Here is a 21,397-nt window from a genome sequence, read left to right as displayed (position 1 = left end):
AAAAGAAAAAAGAGAAATGCTAACAATTTGTTGAATAGTCCATAAAAGAGCAAAGCTGGCCTGGTGCGGTGGCTCACACCTGTACCAGCACTTTAAGAGGCCAAGGCAGACGGAGGTCACGTGTTTGAGACCAGCCTGGCCAACATGGTGAAACCGCTTCTCCACTAAAAAAAAAAAAAAAATCAGTTGGTGTGGTGGCGTGTGCCTGTAATCCCAGCTACTCAGGAGGCTGAGGCAGGAGAATCGCTTGAACCCAGGACATGGGGGTTACAGTGAGCCAAGATTGCACCACTGCACTCCAGCCTGGGTGACAGAAAAAGATTTTGTCTCCAAAAAAAAAAAAAAAAAAAAAAAGCAAAGCTATTATTAAAACACACTCCACACTTCACCCCTGAGCCCCATATTGATTTTGTAATAAGGCAAAGATAATTTTTTTTTTCTTTTTTTGAGATGAAGTCTCATTCTGTCGTCCAGGCTGGAGTGCAGTGGCACGATCTTGGCTGACTGCAACGACTGCCTCCTGGGTTCAAGCAATTCTCCTGCCTCAGCCTCCCAAGTAGCTGGGATTATAGGTGCCTACCACCACGCCCAGCTAATTTTTGTATTTTGAATAGAGACAGTGTTTCACCATGTTGGCCAGGCTGGTCTCGAACTCCTGACCTCAAGTGATCTTCCTGCCTCAGCCTCCCAAAGTGCTGGGATTACAGGCGTGAGCCACCATGCCCAGCCAACAAAGATGATTTTAAGAGAACCTTTGTAAAAGCTCTCACCGATGCCTGTCAGCTGTTTTATGCGGTCATTATTAGAATATTTGGGAGTAGAATCATGTAACTGATCAATAACATTGTTTACTGTCTAGCAGAGGCTTTTGAAAAATGTATTTCCTGGCTGGGCATTGTGGCTTACGCCTATAATCCAAGCAGTTTGGGAGCTCGGGGAGAGCGGATCTCTTGAGCCTAGGAGTTCGAGACCAGCCTGGGCAATATTGTGAGACCTCATCTCTACCAAATGTGTATATACATATACAAAAATTAGCCAAGCATGGTGGTGTATGCCTGTAGTCCCAGCTACTCAGGAGGCTGAGGTAGGAGGAGCACTTGAACCTGGGAGGCGGAGGTTACGGTGAACCAAGATCATGCCACTGCACTCCAGCCTGGGCGACAGAGTGAGACACTGTCTCTAAATAAATAAATGAAAGAAGAAGCTACTTGAAAAAAATATGTATTTCCAAATATATGTCAGTTTTGACAGGATAGTACACATACATAGTAAAAAATAAAAATAAAATAGGGCACTTTTTTGTGTCCCTTTCAGAGGGACATATGTCCCATGTGTCCTCCCCCCTCCTGCCCCTAGTTTTTTTGTTTGTTTTTTTATGAGATGGAGTCTCACTCTGTCGCCAGGCTGGAGTGCAGTAGCGTGATCTCAGCTCACTGCAACCTCCGCTCCCCAGGTTCAGGTGATTTTCCTGCCTCAGCCTCCCATGTAGCTGAGACTACAGGTGCGCGACACCATGCTCAGCTAATTTTTATATTTTTAGTGGAGACGGAGTCTCACCATGTTGGTCAGGATGGTTTGGCTCTCCTGACCTCGTGATCCGCTCACCTTAGCCTCCCAAAGTGCTGGGATTACAGGCATGAGCAGAAGAATCTCTTGAACCCGGGAGGCGGAGGTTGCAGTGAGCTGAGATCGTGCCACTGCACTCCAGCCTGAGGGACAAGAGTGAGACTCCATCTGGGAAAAAAAAAAAGAAAGAAAAAAAAAGAAATACTGCATCAAATTGCACTTGCCTCTTGGTGCAAGATTCCTTCCTTTGCTTTGAACTGCCTCCCTGAAGCAAATTGGTGTTTCTGTGACTCCCTCTGTCTAGGGAAGGGGTCCTTTAGTGGGTACATTGTCTTTCTTGGGGAGGGTCCACCAGAGGACTCTGACACAGCGGTCTCCTTTCTCCTCCGTCAATTTAGTTAGATTTTAGTCCCTGATCTTCTCAGCAGTGTATAGTGAAAAAGCCACCACAGCTGAAAGTTTCAGGAAGATGATAGTTGCTTCTGTGTGCTCACCCAGGAGCTTTTGGGAGGTTTAGGGAGAACTGGGGGAAAATTGGGACCAGCAGCTCAATGTGGCTTTGAAGGGGAGACCGCGGATGGACACAGAACTTGCATTTTTGGAGAGGGGAGGTCTGGGTAGATGTTCCCTACATACACAGCAGCACTTGTGTGCAGGTGTGAGGGAGTGACAGCTCCCGGACGGTTTGGCATTTTCCTGCAAGTCTGCCATCTTCTCTGGCAGACACAGCCTGGGCGGCTGACTGTCCCTACCCCAAACCAGAATTTGGGCAGGAACGGACACTTGGGCTCATTATGTGTCAATGAGGGGGATCAGGTCAGGGGCACAGGGAGAGGAAAGTCAACCCCGTCCTCCACTGGGGCTGTTTCTCATCTTGCATGACACGTGGCTTTCATAATGTCTTCACTTTGCGGTCTGTCTCACCAGAAGAAGCTGCTGTTTTGTGGCTAGTTCATTTGTGTCATGCCCTTTCCCCACCCTGGGCTGCTTGTGATTTTTCTTTTCTTTTCTTCTTTTCTTCCCTCCCTCCCTCCTTCCTTCCCTCCTTCTTTCTTTTTATCTCTCTCCTTCCTTCCTTCCCTCCTTCTTTCTGTCTTTCTCTTTCTTTTCTCTCTCTCTCCCTTCCTCCTTCCTTCCCTCCTTCTTTCACTCTCTCTTTCTTTTCTCTCTCTCTTCTTTTTAAAGATAGGGTCTTGCTTTATTGCCCAGGCTGGAGTGCAGTGGTGCAGTCACAGCTCACTGCAGCCTCAAACTCCTGGGCTGTAGCAATCCTCCCACCTCAGTCTCCCGAGTAGCTGGGACTATTGGTCTACTGGTGTGCACCATCACACCTGGCTAATTTTTTTATTTTTGTAGAGACAGGGGTCTGGCTATTTTGCCCAAGCTAGTCTTGAACTACTGGACTCAAGAGATCCTCCCGTGTTAGCCTCCCAAAGTGCCATTACATGCACAAGCCACTGCGCCTGGCAGGCTTGTGATTTTCATGTGGAGCTTTTCACATTCTGTCTAACAATCCGAGTTCAGAGGAACCAGTATGGGGAGCAAGAGTATGTGGAAACGTCCAGCACCAGTTTAGAGGACTCCCACTCAGCTAGGGGGTGCAGTGGCCACCCCGAGTGGCTTTTCTTTCTTTTCTTTCCCTCCTTCCCTCCCTCCCTCCCTCCTTTCTTTCTTTCTTTCTTTTTCTTTCTTTCTTTCTCTTTTATTTTCTTTCTTTTTGAGACAGAGTCTCACTCTCTCTTCCAGCAGTGGCACAATCTCGGCTCACTGCAACCCCCGCCTCCCGGGTTCAAGCAATTCTGCTGTCTCAGCCTCCCAAGTAGCTGGGATTACAGGCACCTGCCACCACGCCTGTATAATTTTTGTATTTTTAGCAGAGATGGGGTTTCACCATGTTGGCCAGGCTGGTCTCGAACTCCTGACCTCAGGTGATCCACCTGCCACGGCCTCCCAAAGTGCTGGGATTACAGGCGTGTGCCACCGTGCCCAGCCTCTATTTTTTTAAAATTGACAAATAATAATTGTATATGTTACATATTTATGGGGTACCATGTAATGTTTTGATATCTGTTTACATTGTAGAATTATTAAGTCATGCCAATTTAAAAGCTATCACCTCACATACTTATCATTGTTTTATGGTTAAAAATATCTACATTTTTGGCAGTTTTGAAATGTCCAGTGCACTATTACTTATTATAGCAACCATTGCGTCCAATACATAACTAAAGCTTATTTCTCCTAAGTGAAATTTTGTAGTTTGATCAACATCTCCCTACAGAGTTGGAAACACCTGGAATGGGCTTATAGTGTTCGAAGGATAGTCTTCAAAGAATTGGTTGGGCGCGGTGGCTCATGCCTGTAATCCCAGCACTTTGGGAGGCCAAGATGGGTGGATCCCGAGGTCAGGAGTTCAAGACCAGCCTGGCCAACGTGGTGAAACCCCATCTCTACTAAAAATACAAAAATTAGCTGGGCGTGATGACGGGCACCTGTAATCCCAGCTACTCAGGAGGCTGAGGCAGAGAATTGCTTGAACCCGGGAGGCGGAGGTTGCAGTGAGCTGAGTTCGCACCATTGTACTCCAGCCTGGACGACAGAGTGAGACTCTGTCTCAAAAAAAAAAAAAAAAAACCACCAAAGAACACAGGTCAGCATGTTTATTTAACCCATTAGTGAGGGAACAGCAGGATTATAAAGCCAAAACATGTATAGTCACTGAAATAAGAAGGCAGTGTTAGCTGTGAGGCTGCTTAATGTCCCATAGGACAATGAAGCTGTAATCTTTGGGGATGATTTTTTTCGGCAAGGAGAGATAGGATCTCACTCTGTTACCCAGGCTGGTCTCGAATGCCTGGGCTTAAGCAATCCTCCCGCCTCAGCCTCCCAAAGTGCTGGGATTACAGGCATGAGCCTCCATGCCCAGCTGAGAGTATCTTTTCTCTGAGATGAAAATAATTTGTAGCATATCTGTCTGTAAGTTAACTCTAATTTCCTTGAGTCTAGTCCCTAATAGAAATAGTAAAATCGGGCAGGCGTAGTGGGTCATGCCTATAATCCCAGCACTTTGGGAGGCCAAGGTGGGCAGATCACTTGAGGTCAGGAGTTCAAGACCAGACTGGCCAACATGCTGAAACCCAGTCTCTACTAAAAATACAAAAATTATCCAGGCATGGTGGTGGGTGCCTGTAATCCCAGCTACTCAGGAGGCTGAGGCAGGAGAATTGCTTGAACCTGGGACACAGAGTTTACAGTGAGCGGAGATGGCACCGCTGTACTTCAGCCTGGACAACAGAGCAAGACTCGGTTTCAAAAAAAAAAAAAAAAGAAATAGTAAAATCAATTACAGGTACATTTAACTAGTGCAGGTTGATAAACTATCTGGCCCATCACTTGCTTTTATAAATAAAGTTTTATTGGACCTAGCCATGCCTCTTCATGTACATATGTCTGTGGCTGCTATCATGCCATCGTGGCAGAGTTGAGTAGTTTCAACCAACACCATATGTCCTGCAAAGCCTCAAGTATTTGCTTGTGGCCCTTTACAGAAAAAGTTGACCAACTCCTGTGCTGACAAATGAAATAGCTCAGATGGGCCTGTCAGCTAGGGCTCCAACACAGGATTGCAAAGTCTCGCAGCCTCTGGCCTTGTTTGCAATGGTTGGATAATTTTTCTTCCCATTGTCTAGGCCGGAAGGACTTATGTGTTTGAGAGGTTTGTGTTAGGCCATTGATGACGCCTCTTTTGAATGAAAGGGCTGACCCTCTGAAGTGGCTCCAGCCCAGGAAACAAGCCCCTTCCTCTTGTGTGTGTGTCCTTGCCAGAGTGCTGGAACTCCGTGGGTCCTGGATCATTGTTGTCTGCCTTGTATATTGCTTCCTTCAATTGAATTTCAGCCCTCAGGTTCCCACAGACAGATCAGTGTTAATGATGTTGATAATTATGATAATTATAGATACCCTCTGTAGTTAATTTCTATCAAGCCTAAAAATGTCTCTATCAAAGAATCTGATGTGTTACCGACGTCATCCTGTTTATTTCTTGCAACAGCCTTAAGAAGGAAGGAAGGGACTCTTATTAACAATCCCCCCTCCCTTTTTTTTTTTTGAGATGGAGTCTCGCTCTGTCACCTAGGCTGAAGTTCAATGGCACAATCTTGACTCACTGCAAAGTCCTCTTGCGTTCAAGCGATTCTACTGCCTCAGCCTCCCGAGTAGTTGGGATTATAGGCAAGCACCACCACACCCGACTAATTTTTGTATTTTTAGTAGAGACGGGTTTCACCATGTTGATCAGGCTGGTCGTCTTGAACTCCTGACCTCAAGTGATCCACCCACCTCAGCCTCTCAAAGTGCTGGGATTACAAGCATCAGCCACTGTGCTTAGCCCTATTAGAACTTCCTAATTCTTGTTTTTTTTTTTTTTTTTTTGGACAGAGTCTCACTCTGTCAACCAGCCTGGAGTGCAGTGGCGTGATCTCAGCTCACTGCAACCTCCACCTCCCAGGTTCAAGTGATTCTCGTGCCTCAGCCTTCTGAGTAGCTGGGATTACAGGCGCCCACCACCACGCCCAGCTAATTTCTGTATTTTTAGTAGAGTCGGGGTTTTACCATGTTGGCCAGGCTGGTCTTGAACTCCTGACCTCAAATAATCCACCCACCTCAGCCTCCCAAAGTGCTGGGATTATAGGTGTGAGCCCCCGCTCCCAGCCCCAAGATAATTTTCAAGAGTGATCCATGCCGTAAGGAAAATATAATGAGATAATGTGTTAGCTTATGAATGGAGCAGGAAGGGTGACTTCTGCTGGGGAAGTCAGGGAAGATCTGTGTAAGGACCTGAAGGATGCAAAGGAGCAAGTCACAAGGGGACAAGGGACCAGGGTGCTCCACCCAGAACAGCTTGTGCAAGGTCCTAAGGTAGGGCTGAGCCTGGGTGTGTGTGGGTGGGAGGTGCAGAAAGGAGGCCAGCCTGGGAGAAGAATTTAGCAAGACTGGCAGCGATTAGACCCCCCAAGGCCTGTAGGGAGTTGGCTTTTATTCCGTATGCCTGAACTGTCTCGTGTGGGAGACGGTAGTCATCTGTGGCTAGTAAACATTGGAATTGTGTCAGGCACAGTGGCTCATACCTGTAATCTCAGCACTTTGGGAGGCTGAGGTGGGAGGATCGCTCGAGCCAGGAGTTCGAGACCAGCCTGGGCAACATAGCGAGACCCCATTTCTACAAAAAATTAAACACTTAGCTGGGCGTGGTGGCGCGTGTCCATTATTCCAGCTACCCAAGAGGCCGAGGTGGGAGGATCACCTGAGCCCAGGAGATTGAGGCTGCAGTGAACTGTCACTGTGTCACTGTACCCCAGAGCCTAAGTGACAGAGCCAGACCCCATCACACACCCAAAAAAGAAATCGTTACACATTTTATCCCTGTGACAAAATATCACAGGTACCCCATAAATGTGTAAAATATTGTGTATCAATGTAAAACTTTTTAAAAATTTTGAACTGAAATTAAAATGAAATGCAGTTAAAAGTTTTGTTCCTTGGTAAAAATTGGAGCCCTGGTACGCTGTTGGTGGGAATGTAAAATACTGCAGCTAGGCTGGGCACAGTGGCTCACACCTGTAATTCCAGTACTTTGGGGGGCCGGGGTGAGTGGATCACTTGAGGTCAGGAGTTCGAGACCAGCCTGGCCAACACGGTGAAACCCCATCTCTACTAAAAATACAAAAAAATTAGCGGGGCGTGGTGGTGGGCACCTGTAATCCCAGCTACTCGAGGCTGAGGCAGGAGAATTCCTTGAACCCAGGAGGTGGAGGTTGCAGTGAGCCGAGATCGAGTCACTGCACTCCAGCCTGAGTGACAGAGTGAGACTCCATCTCAAAATAAATTAAAAAAGAATAAATCCTATATTATTCCACTTATATGAGGTTCCTAGAGTCATCAGAGTCACAGAGACAGAAAGTAAAATGGGATGTCAGGCGCAGTGGCTCACGCCTGTAATCCCTGCACTTTGGGAGGCTGAGGCAGGAGGATCACGAGGTTAGGAGTTCAAGACCAGCCTGGCCAACATGGTGAAACCCCATCTCTACTAAAAATACAAAAATTAGCTGGGTGTGGTGGTGGGCATCTGTAATCCCAGCTACTCTGCAGGCTGAGGCAGGAGAATCACTTGAACCGGGGAGGCGGAGGTTACAGTGAGCTGAGATCGCGCCACTGCACCCCAGCCTGGGCAACAAAGCAAGACTCCATCTCAAAAAATAAAAATAAAAAAAAAGAAAAGAAAAAGAAAGTAAAATGGGAGGTGCCAGGAGTTGGGGAGGAGGATGAATGTGACTGTTTCATGGGGGCAGAGTTTCAGTTTGGTTAAGATGAGAAAGTTCTGGAGATGGGTGGTGGTGATGGTTGCATAGCCACATAAAAGTATTTAATACCACTGAACTATACATTTAAACATGATTACAATGGTGAATTTTATGCTATGTGTATTTTACCACAATTTTAAAAAAAATTGGATTTCCTAGTTGCACTAAGCACATTCAGAAGCCACAGGGGAGAAGTGGCTACTATGTTGGATGGCCCAGATAGAGAACATTTCTGTCATCGCAGAAAGTTCGACCAGATGGTGCTGTTCATATATGGATGTAGCTTCTGGGGCCACTTCTGTTCCCTGAGTTTGGCTGGTGGGATCCACTGTGCTGAGAATCACAGTCTGGGGATTTGGGGTGAAGAACACTCCCCAGCTTTCTTTCTTATTTTTTGTTTTGTTTCGTTTTTTGTTTTGAGACAGAGTCTCCTTCTGTCACCAAGGCTGGAGTGCAGTGGCATGATCTCAGCTCCCTGCAACCTCCCCTCCCAGGTTCAAGCGATTCTCCTGCCTCAGCCTCCTGAGTAGCTGGGATTACAGACGCCCACCACCACACCCGGCTAATTGTTTGTATCATCAGTAGAGATGGGGTTTCATCATGTTGGCCAGGCTGGTCTGGAACTCCTGACCTCAGGTGATCCGCCCACCTTGGCCTCCCAAAGTGCTAGGATTACAGGCATGAGCCACCACAACCAGCCTTTTTTTTTTTCCTTCCTTCCTTCTTTCCTTCCTTCCTTCCTTCCTTCCTTCCTTTTCTCTCTCTCTCTTTGTCTCTCTCGCTTTCTTTTTTTTTTTTTTTTTTGACAGAATTTTGCACTTGTTGCCCAGGCTGGAGTATAGTGGCACGATCTTGGCTCACTGCAACCTCCACCTCCCAGATTCAAGTGATTCTCGTGCCTCAGCCTCCTGAGCAGCTGGGATTACAGGCATGCACCAGCACACCCGGCTAATTTTTGTATTTTTAGTAGAGACAGGGTTTCACCATGTTGGCCAGGCTGGTCTCAAACTCCTGACCTCAGGTGATCCACCCGCCTCGACCTCCCAAATTGCTAGGATTACAGGCATGAGCCACCACACCAAGCCACATTTGCATGTTTAAGTAACTAACATGTCTCCTCCATTAGACCTTGTGCTCCCAAAGGCAGGATCTGCAGCCACTTTTTCCCAATAGTGGCCACAGTATCTAGATTAGTGCAAGCAAATGTCTGTTGAAGCAATCAGTGGTTTGGGGGCAAGTTACTTAACCTCCCCGTACCTCAGTTTCCCCATTTGTAAAACAAAAAAATAAAGGAGCTAACAGTGTATCTACTTCACATGTGGGGTGCAGCAGCATGCTGGCGTTGGCTTGCTGGAGCCAATGGTGAAATTTTCAGGCAATTTGTGAGCCATTTGTTAAACATAGATATTCATAAAAATTACATAAACCTACAGTTAAACAAATTACATTAAAAACAAAAGTTTTTAAATTAACAAAGCTTTTTAAAAGTAACAAATACTCAAAACTCACCACCTCCTAATATCATACGATGTTTTCCTATTATTAGTGCTGTTGAGGTTATTTACTACTTTTGTGTCAATAGTAGATACATTTTGTGTATATTTATAAATACTACTTAGAGGAATGCTACTGTGTATCTTTTGTCAGCTTATGTTTAGTAACTTCATGTTGGTAGCCTGAAATCCACCACTGGTAGGAATATTTACACCATGGAAATTGGCAAATGCTGTATAAATCTGGGCCTCCCTGGGCCCCTCCCTCAGGCAGCTGTTAAACATCTACAAGCACACCAATGGTTTGGAGGCTTAAACCAGTTAATAGATGTGTCTGACATGTGGGTAATGATGTAGACGTGCCGCTTTTATTGTTAGTATTTGGTTGGCTTTCACTGTCTGATCCAGAATTGCTGCATATGCAGACAGGAATTGGACAAAGCCATTTATTTATTTATTTATTTATTTATTTATTTATTTCCCTCTCTCGCTCTCTCTCTCTCCAGTTTGCCCGACCATCTGTAAGTCACACGGCTGCACCGCCGAAGGCCTCTGTTGCCACAGCGAGTGCCTGGGCAACTGTTCTCAGCCCGACGACCCCACCAAGTGCGTGGCCTGCCGCAACTTCTACCTGGACGGCAGGTGTGTGGAGACCTGCCCGCCCCCGTACTACCACTTCCAGGACTGGCGCTGTGTGAACTTCAGCTTCTGCCAGGACCTGCACCACAAATGCAAGAACTCGCGGAGGCAGGGCTGCCACCAGTACGTCATTCACAACAACAAGTGCATCCCTGAGTGTCCCTCCGGGTACACGATGAATTCCAGCAAGTGAGTTCTGGTTGTGGGTCTGGGGGGCAGCCGAGAGGAGAAGGAACATGGGGTTGGTTGTGACGATGCCGCTTGTTAAAACTGTGTGCAAACCCAGGTTTAATTGGCTATGAGTGAGGTCTCTGCTCTCAGATGCTACTTTTGCACCCTGTTTTGGTCCTGGGCTTGGGAGCGGGAGTTGACTACCTTTTTCTCTAAAGGACCAGATAGTATATACTTCTGGCATTGTGCCCACCATTCTTTTTCTTTTTTTTTTTTTTTTTTTTGAGATGGAGTCTTGCCGCAAGACTCCCAAGCTGGAGTGCAGTGGCACGAACCTGGCTCACTGCAATCTCTGCCTCCTGGGTTCAAGCGATTTTCCTGCCTCAGCCTCCCAAGCAGCTGGGACTGCAGGTGCCTGCCACCATGCCCGGCTAATTTTTGTATTTTTAATAGAGACAGGGTTTCGCCATGTTGGTCAGGCTGGTCTCGAACTCCCAACCTCAGGTGGTCCACCTGCCTTGGCCTCTCAAAGTGCTGTGATTGCAGGTGTGAGCCACCGCGCCCAGTCTGGCATTGTGGACCTCAGTTCTAAGCTTTCTGTGGTTGGCTTCAGAACAAGAAAATATAATAAGGACAGAGTCCTTGGTTTTCCCTAAAATCCTCCACGTGGCCTGTCCTCACTGATGTAGCTTCATCATTGTCACATAAAGGATATACCAAGGTCTTTCGTGTCTTCCCTGACCTGTAGCCTGGTGGTGTGCCAAGATTAGCCCAGAACATACTGTCTCCAGGAGGAAGAGACTCGCTTCTGCATTATTCTCAGGGCTTTGCTGTTCTCTGAAGGACAGTATAATCAAACCATTTCCTGCCGTTTGGGTGAGAAATAGCAGGGTTTTCTCTCTTCGACAGTGAGTCAGATTTCCTACGCACATCGCAGACTTTCTGTTCGTACTGTGAGCTTCTTCCATGAGCTATTTTGGGGCCGTAACTGAGTTGCAAAAATCTGTTTCCTGGTTTTTGTATTGAGGTTTTATGTTTTGTTTTAAAACACACACACACACACACACACACACACACACACACACACACCCCACAAAACAACACAAAAACAAATCAGAAACAGACACACATCAAGAGGCCTTGAGCTGACCTGCTTACGTAAAGTATCTTCCTCTTCAGACTTGAGAATTAGCCAAGCGAGAGTGTTGGGGTGGGAAATTGTATTTCCCTGGGTGGAGAGGGCGGGAAGGAAAACAAGCTGTAATTTCAGTTCTTATGACTCTTTCTTTGAGTGTTTGTGAAACCTGCAAGTACAATATGTTTTGTTTTGCTCGTTGTTGATAAAAACCTACCAAAAAAACCTTTTGGCTTTATTGACCAAAAGGGTCTATAAATCACCTTTGCATACCAGACAGACTTTTGTTTTAGGTTTTTTTTTTTTGGCCAGTGTATTCCCAAGATTGAGGAAATGACCATATTCCTTTTGATTCATTTCTTTCTTTTTAAAATCACAATTGAAATTAAAAAAATGGGTTAATATCTTCTGGCAAGATGTTTGTTTAAAAGACATTGGCCTTAAATAAAAGGCATTTTTCCCTCACCTTAACTATGGCCTGAGAAATATAGCAACCTCCTTTGATTTTCTCACTGATGATGCAGGAGATGCTAAAACAGAAACCCTGAGAAATTGACTGCACATCCTTGGTATCTGGGACCTTTCCTGAACGGAAGAAAACAAAGGAGAGGGGGGTGCATTGTCACCGTATTTTATTGCGTAGGTTTAAAAAAATTAATATTTTTATTTCTGAAGCTTTTAATTAATTAATTTATTTATTTTGAGACAGAGCCTCACTCTGTCACCCAGGCTGGAGTGCAGTGGCATGATCTCAGCTCACTGCAACCTCTGCCTTCCAGGTTCAAGCCATTCTTCTGCCTCAGCCTCCCAAGTAGCTGGGATTACAGGTGTGAGGCAGCAAGCCTGGCCAATTTTTTTTTGTTTGTGCTTTTGTTTTTTTGAGATGGAGTTTCATTCTTGTTGCCCAGACTGAAGTGCAATGGTGCGATCTTGGCTCACCGCAACTCAGCCTCCCGGGTTCAAGTGATTCTCCTGCGTTAGCCTCTAAGTAGCTGGGATTACAGACATCTGTCACCATACCCAGCTAAATTTTTCTTGTATTTTTAGTAGAGACGGGGTTTCACCATGTTGGCCAGGCTGGTCTTGAACTCCTGACCTCAAGTGATCCACCCACCTCGGCCTCCCAAAGTGCTGGGATTACAGGCATGAGCCACCGCACCTGGCCTGAAGCTTTTCTTTTTATCTTATGAAAGACTTAATAGTACTGTGGCATTTTCTAATGTGGTTTGATATCAAATAGGGCCAGATGTTTTCTTCCATTCTGGTGGCTTATCTGGGAAGGAGTTCTTGATGTTTTCAGAGCAGAGTTCTGGGAACCCATGTTAAAAGGCCTTGGCCAGGCACAGTGGCTTATCCTGTAATCCCAGCACTTTGGGAGGCCGAAGTGGACGGATCATCTGAGGGCAGGAGTTCAAGATCAGCCTGGCCACCACGGTGAAACCCCGTCTTTACTAAAAATACAAAAACAAAAAAAAAATTAGCTGGGCATGGTGATGCATACCTGTTATCCCAGCTACTCGGGAGGCTGAGGCACGAGAATTGCTTGAACCCAGGAGGCAGAGGTTGCAGTGAGCTGAGATCACGCCATTGCACGTTAGCCCCCAGGCAAGTGTGACAAGAGTGAAACTGCATCTCCAAAAAAAAAAAAAGGTCTCACCATCTACTGTCGTTCCAAAGTACCTGCTGGGATGTAATAGCACAGTGCTGCTTCCTGAGATGAGAAGGACCAGATATTTGTGATGAATAAATTTTCAATGCGTATGGGGTATCCACTGGGAAGGGGAGAATTACCTAAAATCCTTGATTCTTCTTGGCCTCTCTCACTTCTTCCTATTAAGCTGAGGTCTCAAATTTGTCTACACCTCCATCTATTTCACCATCATGTCTGGTCTGACCCAGTCCCCTTGAACAATCTCTTTGCTCCTGCTTCCATTCTAGTGACACTGGTTAAAAGTGGCCACCTGGGCCAGGTGCAGTGGCTCACGCCTATAACCCCAGCACTTTGGGAGGCCGAGGTGGGTGGATCACCTGAGGTCAGGATTTCGAGACCAGCCTGACCAACATGGTGAAACCCCATCTCTACTAAAAATACAAAAATTAGCCAGGCGTGGGATTACAGTGGGCGCCTGTAATCCCAGCTACTCGGGAGGCTGAGACAGCAGAATTGCTTGAACCCGGGAGGTGGAGGTCGCAATGAGCCGAGAGTGTGCCACTGCACTGCAGTCTCGGCGACAGAGTGAGACTCTGTCTCAAAAGAAAAAATAAAAGTGGTCATCTGATCATATGCCATGTCCTTCCCTAAAACCCTCCAGTGGCTTCCCAAGACCAATGGACAGAATCCAAACTCCTCATCGGGAAGGCTCGGCCAGTTCTCATTCTCATTTCATTCCGGTGCCCCTTGTTCGTGGTGGCCGTTACTGCAGGAGCTTTTCCTGCAACTTGCTACATCCGCTTTCCTCTGTGCCTTTGCATTAGCTGTTCCCTCTTCCTAAAATGCTTGTCCCTGCATTTGAGAATGATCCACTTTTTCTCCTGGTCACCTAGATGGCAGCTTAAAAGTTACCCCCTTGGCAAATCCTTCCCGTCTGAGTCAATCATCCGTGCACTCTCTGTCACATCATTTAGTTTTAACTCTTTGATTTGTCACTAGCTGATATTTTTATTGTCTTTTTTTTTTTTTTTTTTGAGACAAGGTCTTGGTCTGTCACCCAGGCTAGAGTGCAGTGGCACCCACGTGGCTCACTGTGGTCGCAACCCCCTGGGCTCAAGAGATCCTCCTGCCACAGCCTCCTGAGTAGCTGGGACTATATAGGCACACACCACCACACCTGGCTAAAAAAAAATTCTGTAGTGTTGGGGGTCTTGCTATATTCCCCAGGCTTGTCTTGAACTCCTGGGTTTAAGTGATCCTCCCACCTTGGCTTCCCAAAGTGCTGAGATTACAGGGCCTGAGCCACTGTACCTAGCCTTTGTTGTCAATTTATTCACTCTCCCCAACCAGATGATAAGCTTTGTGAGTGTATCAGCTAGCTCTTGTTGCGTAACAAAACCACCTCAGTGCTTAGTGGATTAAAACACTCCTTTAGGAGCTCTGATGATTTTATGTGTTGACTGAAGGTTTGTCTGGCCTGGGCCTGTTTAGCTACGGCTGATGGTTTAGGGGAGCCTCTTGTGTCTTTGATGGTCAGTGGGGGGTCTCTCTCCATAAGTCTCTTACCCCAGCAGCCAGGAAGGGCAGACCTCAATGTTCAAGTGCTTTTCAAGCCTCAGCTTGTATCACGTTTGCAAATATTCCATTGGCCAAAGCAAGCCGTATGGCCAAGCCCAGATTCAACAGGTGGGAACATAGACTCCACTTCTTGGTGGGAGAGGCTGCAAAGAACTCATGGTCATTTATAATTTCCCACTGGGAAAGCATATTATCTGCTTTGTTCACTCATGTATACCGGCAGCTGAGAACGGGGGTTGGCCAAGGGCCAGATAGTAAATATTTTCAGCTCTCAGGGCCATATGGTCTCTGTTGGAGCTACTTAACTCTGCCTTTGCAGCGTGAAAGCAGGGTTAGACGATATACTAACCAATAAATGTGGCCATATTCCAATAGGATATTATTTGCAAAAACAGGTGGCCTACTGGATTTGGCTCCCAGCCCACTGTTTGCCAACTCCAGGCTTAGAGCATTGCCTGCCACATAATAAGAATAGAGGCAATAAAAGAAGTCAAACATTTGGTCAGTGTTTTGTTTCTGCCTCAGCTGTTCTGCCACTACCTGGGTGTACTGCGACACCGTTCTGACACCACCCGCCTCCAAAGTTAGCATCAGACGCCACAAGTTTAAGGCTCAGCCCTCCATGAGATTTCCCTTGCTTCAGACACTGGCAGCATCTTGGGGATCCCCCAGCCACCCACACTTCTGACTAACTGGCTCTAAATTGGGGGATTCCCACAAACTGTTTGGGTTTCATAATTTACTAGAAGGAACTCACAGAATGAAAATAAACCTGGCCAGGTGTGGTGGCTCATGCCTGTAATCCCAGCACTTTGGGAGGCCATGGTGGGAGGCTCACTTGAGCCCAGAGGTTCGAGACCAGCCTGGACAACATAGTGAGATCCCATCTCTACAAAAATTTAAAAACATTAGCCAGGTGAGGGGGTGCATGCCTGTAGTCCCAGGTACTTGGGGGGCTTAAGCAGGAGGATCGCTTGAGCCCAGGAGTTCGAGGCTGCAGTGAGCTAAGATTGTGCCAGTGCACCCCAGCCTGGGTGGCAGAGCAAGATCTTGTCTCAAATTTAAAAACCCTGCTATACAATTACAGTTTTATTATAAAGGATACACATACGGCAAGATCTGGGAGCGTTCTAGATGCAGAATTTCCATATTGCCTCCTCGTGGCAACAGCATGTATCACCCTCTTGACATACTGGTGTGTCCACCAGCTGGGAAGTACTACTGAGCTTCAGCGTCCAGAGTTTTTGTTTGTTTGTTTGTTTGTTTTAAGACGGAGTCTCACTCTGTCACCCAGGCTGGAGTGCAGTGGCTCAATCTCAGCTCACTGCAACCTCCACATCCCAGGTTCAAACAATTCTCCTGCCTCAGCCCCCCAAGTAGCTGGGACTACAGGCATGCATCACCACGCATGGCTAATTTTTGTATTTTTAGTAGAGATGGGGTTTCACCGTGTTGGCCAGGCTGGTCTCGAACTCCTGACCTCGTGATTCACCTGCCTCAGCCTCCCAAAGTGCTAGGATTACAGGCGTGAGGCACTGCACCCGGCCCAGTATCCAGAGTTTTAATTGGAGTCTCATTCCTTAGGCGTGATTGATTGAAATCATTGACCATGTGATTGAACACTGCCATTTCCAGCCCCCTCCTCTCCCTGGAGGTCCTAAAAGCCCCAACCCTCCGATCACAGGGTTGTTCTTTCTGGTGACCCCCCCCCACCCTCATGTTATCTAGGCCCCCCCCCCACAAGTCACCCCGACATTCCTAACACTCCTAACAAAAGCATTCCTGTGACTCAGAAAGTTCCAAGGGTTTTTGAAGCTCTGTGCCAAGAACCGGGATGAAGACCAGATACATACTTTATGATCCTACAGTCACAAAAATCATTCTGAAGAGTTGAATACCCAGGAGTGTGAGAACAACAGCAGCAGCAACAAGGATGCCACCAATAAAAAAATGACCCTTGTAGCAACGGATAAAATTGTGTTCTGTGTGCGAAGTGCTTTTGTGGTATGCTTCATTGAGTTCCTCATCACAAGCTGTGGCGTTGGTGGTGTTATTTTCAGATGAAGAAATGGAGACTGTAACAGTTGGGAATCTTGTGGTTTCATGCACCAGAAGCCCAACTCAAATTGGCTTAACTGGCTGGGCACGGTGGCTCACACCTGTAATCCCAGCACTTTGGGAGGCCGAGGCGGGTGGATCACCTGAGGTTGGGAGTTCGAGACCAGCCTGACCAAAATGGAGAAACCCTGTTTCTACTAAAAAAAAAAAAAAAAAAAAAAAAAATACAAAATTAGATGGGGCATGGTGGTGCATGCCTGTAATCCCAGCTACTCGGGAGGCTGAGGCAGGAGAATCACTTGAACCTGGGAGGCGGAGGTTGCAGTGAGCTGAGATCGTGCCATTGTACTCCAGCCTGGGCAACAAGAGTGAGACTCCATCTTAAACAAAAACAAAAACAAAACAGAAAAACCATTGACTTAGCCAAGATTAAAGGAGTTTGTTGGTACCCATAACCAAAAAGTTCAGGGAGTTGGTTCAGGTATAGCTGTATCAAGAAGCTTAAGCGATGTACCTGATCAGTCTCCTTCATCTTTATTTTCCTCTTTGTTGGTTTTGTTTTCAGGCAGCTTCTCCCTCACCCTTCACCCCATGCTAGCAAGATGGCAAAACCCTTAGATACTCCAGAAGGAAGACAATTTCCCCTTCCAGCATGTTCTAGCAAAACCCTCACTGCACTGACTTAAGTTCTGTACCCACCACCTCTGAGCTCCCACAGGAATAGAAGGTGGTGCTCAGCTTGGCTTGGATCTTGTGCCCATCCTGGATCTAGAAGGGCTTTGGCAACCAAGAACTGATCTCAGAGACCCCGTGTTGGGGAGGACTGGTTCCCAAAGGACTCCTGGGGGCTGTGAGTTTGATGGCATCAGGCTGCAGGCTGGCAAAACCAAAGGCTGCCCAAGTCACTTGCCATTAAATATGGGGTCATGTTACAGCCGTAGTTGCATCACATCCCACACAGAACAGCAAATGTCCTGTCTCCTTGGAGTAGCAGGTTGAATTCTGCCATGTTGGGGTAACTGTCAGTTCTGCCACATCAGGCCCATCATCTCAAGGTAACGGCACATTCTTATTACCACATGCATTAGTCCATTTCTGCACTGCTATAAAGAATACATGGAACTGGGTAATTTATAAAGAAAAGAGGCTTAATTGGCTGACAGTTCTGCAGGCTGTATGGAAAGCATAGCAGCTTCTGCTTCTGGGGAGACCTCAGGAAACTTACAATCGTGGCGGAAAGCAAAGGGGAGGTAGGCACATCTTACGTGACTGAAGGAAGAGAGAAAGGGGGAAGGTGCTACATAGTTTTGTTTGTTTGTTTTGAGACAGATTCTCACTCTGTCACCCAGGCTGGGCTGCAGTGGCACAATCTCAGCTCACTGCAGCCTCCACCTCCTGAGTTCAAGCAATTCTCATGCCTCAGCCTCCCCAGTAGCTGGGATTACAGGTGGGCACCACCACACCTGGTTAATTTTTGTATTTTTAGTAGAGACGGGGTTTCACCATGTTGGCCAGGCTGGTCTCGAACTCCTGGCCTGAAGTGATCCGCTCGCCTTGGCCTCCCAAAGTGCCGGAATTACAGGCATGAGCCACCATGCCCGGCTGGTGCTACATACTTTTAAACAACCAGATCTCGTGAGAACTCACTCACTACACACTGCCAAGGGGTATGGTGCTAAACCATTCATGAGAACTCCGCCCACCATGATCCAGTCATCTCCCACCAGGCCCCACCTCCCACATTGGGGATTACAATTTGACATGAGATTTGGGTGGGGACACAGATCCAAAACATATCGCCACGATAATGCCATGAGTCCCATTGCTGTCACGCACAGGGTAGATCATGGTCCTGCCTCCATGGGATATGGTGTGAATCCCATCACTGTGGGGTCCAGCAGGAGTCCTGTCCCATCACTTTGGGGTAAAATATGAGTCTTGTCACTTTGGGGTAAAAGCAAGAGGACCTGCAACCATAGGGTAATGGCATAAGTCTCTCACTTAAGGCAGTGGTTCTTTTCTGGGGACAATCTGGCATCCTCCCTCCCCAGGGGACTTTTGGCAATGTTGGGAGACTTTTTTTTTTTTTTTTTTTTGAGATGGAGTCTGACTGTGTCTACCAGGCTGGAGTGCAGTGGTGCTATCTCGGCTCACTGCAACCTCTGCCTCCCAGGTTCAAGCGATTCTCCTACCTCAGCCTCCTGAGTAGCTGAGATTACAGGCATGCGCCACCACACCCAGCTAATTTTTGTATTTTTAGTAGAGACAGGGTTTCACCATGTTGGCCAGGCTGGTCTCAAACTCCTGACCTCAGGTGATCTGCCCGCCTCGGACTCCCAAAGTGCTGGGATTACAGGCGTGAGCCACTTTGCCTGGCCTGGAGGACATTTTTAATTGTCACAACTTGTGGGAGGGATGCTACTGGCAGCTCGTGAGTGGAGCCTAGGGATGCTGCTCAATATCCCCCAATGCACAGGATGCCACCCCCACTACCACAGTGGAGAATTACTTGGCCCCAAATGTGAACAATGCTGAGGTCAGAAGACCTTGCCATAGCATGATGGACTTATGCCATCACTTGAGACCCTGCATAGTGTGCTGTCTTCCCAGGCTGATCTTGAACTCCCAGGCTCAAGCAACCCTCCCTCCTTGGCCTCTCAAAGTGCAGGAATGACAGGCAGGAGCCACCACGCCCAGCTCCAGAATCTACATTTTTAACAATCAAGCGATATGTCCTATTGCAGATCGGCAGATTGTGTTTTCAGAAATATCATCTCAGGCAGAAAGGGCCGGATGCAGTGGCTCACACCTGTAATCCCAGCACTTTGGGAGGCCGAGGCGAGTGGATCATTGAGGTCAGGAGTTTGAGACCAGCCTGGCCAACATGGTGAAACCCCGTCTCTACTCAAAAATACAAAAATTAGCCAGGCACGGTGGTGGGCACCTATAATCCCAGCTACTGTGGAGGCTGAGGCAGGAGAATCTCTTGAACCCAGAAGGCAGAGGTTGCAGTGAGCTGAGATCGCACCACTGCACTCCAGCCTGGGCAACAGAGCGAGACTCTGTCACACAAACACACACACACACAAAGAAATACCATATCAGGCAGAAAGATGCCTGAGATGTCTGAAGGACCTTGGATACCCTGACCTCTCTCTCTCTCTCTCTCTCTCTCTCTCTCTCTCTCTCTCTCTCTTTCTCTTTCTCTTTCTCTCTGCTCCGTCCTTAGCTTGCTGTGCACCCCATGCCTGGGTCCCTGTCCCAAGGTGTGCCACCTCCTAGAAGGCGAGAAGACCATCGACTCGGTGACGTCTGCCCAGGAGCTCCGAGGATGCACCGTCATCAACGGGAGTCTGATCATCAACATTCGAGGAGGCAGTGAGTGTCTCTGTGTGGGCGTCGGGGGTGCCTGTTGGGCTCCATGTCCCTCTGAGCTGTGAGCGGGGAAGAAAAGCAGTGCAGACCCTGCTGCATGCTCCTACAGCACTTTTAGGATGGTCATTCAGTGGCTCCCCCATGCATAGAACCATGCTGGGAGTCTGCCTCAAAACCTGAAATGAACAGCTCAGTCTTGGCCTTACTAACCTTGAGATTCTCATTTTCTACGTTGGGAGTTGGGGCATCAGGAATCTGCATTTACATTTATTTTTATTTTTATTTTCAGAGATGGGGTCTTGCTCCATTGCCCAGGCTGGAGTACAGTGGGGCAACTCTAGCTCACTGTAGCCTCAAACTCTTGGGCTCATGCAGTCCTCCTACCTCAGCCTCCCAAGTAGCTGGGAGTACAGGCAGGTGTCACTGTGCCTGGCTAATTTTTTTTTTTTTTTTTTTCCAGGGCCAGGTTCTCACTATGTTGCCCAGGCTGGTCTCAAACTCCTGGGCTCGAGCAATCTTCCTGCCTCAGCCTCTCAAAGTGCAGGGATTACAGGCACGAGCCACCCCACCTGGCTTTGGAATCGTCGTTTTTAACAATCAGGCAATATGCCCTATTGCAGAACTGCAGGCTGTGTTTTCAGAAATAAATCTCAGGGCCGGGTGCAGTGGCTCATGCCTGTAATCCCAACAGTCTGGGAGGCCGAGGCGGGTGGATCACTTGAGGTCAGAAGTTTAAGACCAGCCTGGCCAACATGGTGAAACCCTGTCTCTACTAAAAATACAAAAAAATTAGCCAGGCTTGGTGGTGCGTGCCTGTAATCCCAGCTACGCAGGAGGCTGAGGCAGGAGAATCGTTTGAACTCAGGAAGTGGAGGTTGCAATGAGCTGGGATCGCGCCACTGCACTCCAGCCTGGGCGACAGAGTGAGACTCCATCTCAAAAAAAAAAAAAAAAAAAAAAAAAAAAAGCCAGGCGCTGTGGCTCATGCCTGTAATCCCAGCACTTTGGGAGGCTGAGGTGGGCGGATCACTTGAGGTCAGAAGTTTGAGACCAGCCAACATGGTGAAACCTTGTCTCTCCTAAAAATACAAAAATTAGCTGGGCATGGTGGCACATGCCTGTAGTCCTAGCTACTTGGGAGGCTGAGGCAGGAGAATCACTTGTACCTGGGAGGCAGAGGTTGCAGTGAGCCGAGATCACACCACTGCACTCCAGCCTGGGCCATAGACCAAGACTCCATTTCAAAAAAAAAGAAAAGAAATACCATGTCAGGCAAAAAGGCATTCCTTTGTTTATTTCTTTAGCGAACATGTACTGAATACTCACAGTGAGTAAGGGAAAGTCCTTACCTTGATGGATTTTTGCGCATAAG

At 47.4% G+C, this 21,397-nt stretch overlaps 1 protein-coding gene across 4 annotated transcripts in view; it reads left to right on the top strand.

Moving 5' to 3' along the window:
- INSR (insulin receptor) overlaps positions 1 to 21,397 on the top strand; it is a 184,586-nt gene that overhangs the window by 100,736 nt on the left and 62,453 nt on the right. For all 4 annotated transcript variants that reach the window (XM_063801090.1, XM_016934853.4, XM_024351320.3 and 1 more), the window contains exons 3-4: positions 9,925 to 10,246; positions 19,880 to 20,028. In XM_063801090.1, the coding sequence (XP_063657160.1) occupies positions 9,925 to 10,246; positions 19,880 to 20,028 (471 nt within the window). The remainder of the gene's footprint in view (positions 1 to 9,924; positions 10,247 to 19,879; positions 20,029 to 21,397) is intronic.

This window comes from Pan troglodytes, chromosome 20, assembly GCF_028858775.2.
Source record: "Pan troglodytes isolate AG18354 chromosome 20, NHGRI_mPanTro3-v2.0_pri, whole genome shotgun sequence".
Taxonomy (NCBI): Eukaryota; Metazoa; Chordata; class Mammalia; order Primates; family Hominidae; genus Pan; species Pan troglodytes.
The sequence above is the reverse complement of the archived record's forward strand: the minus strand, read 5'-3'. Positions and strand labels throughout refer to the sequence as shown.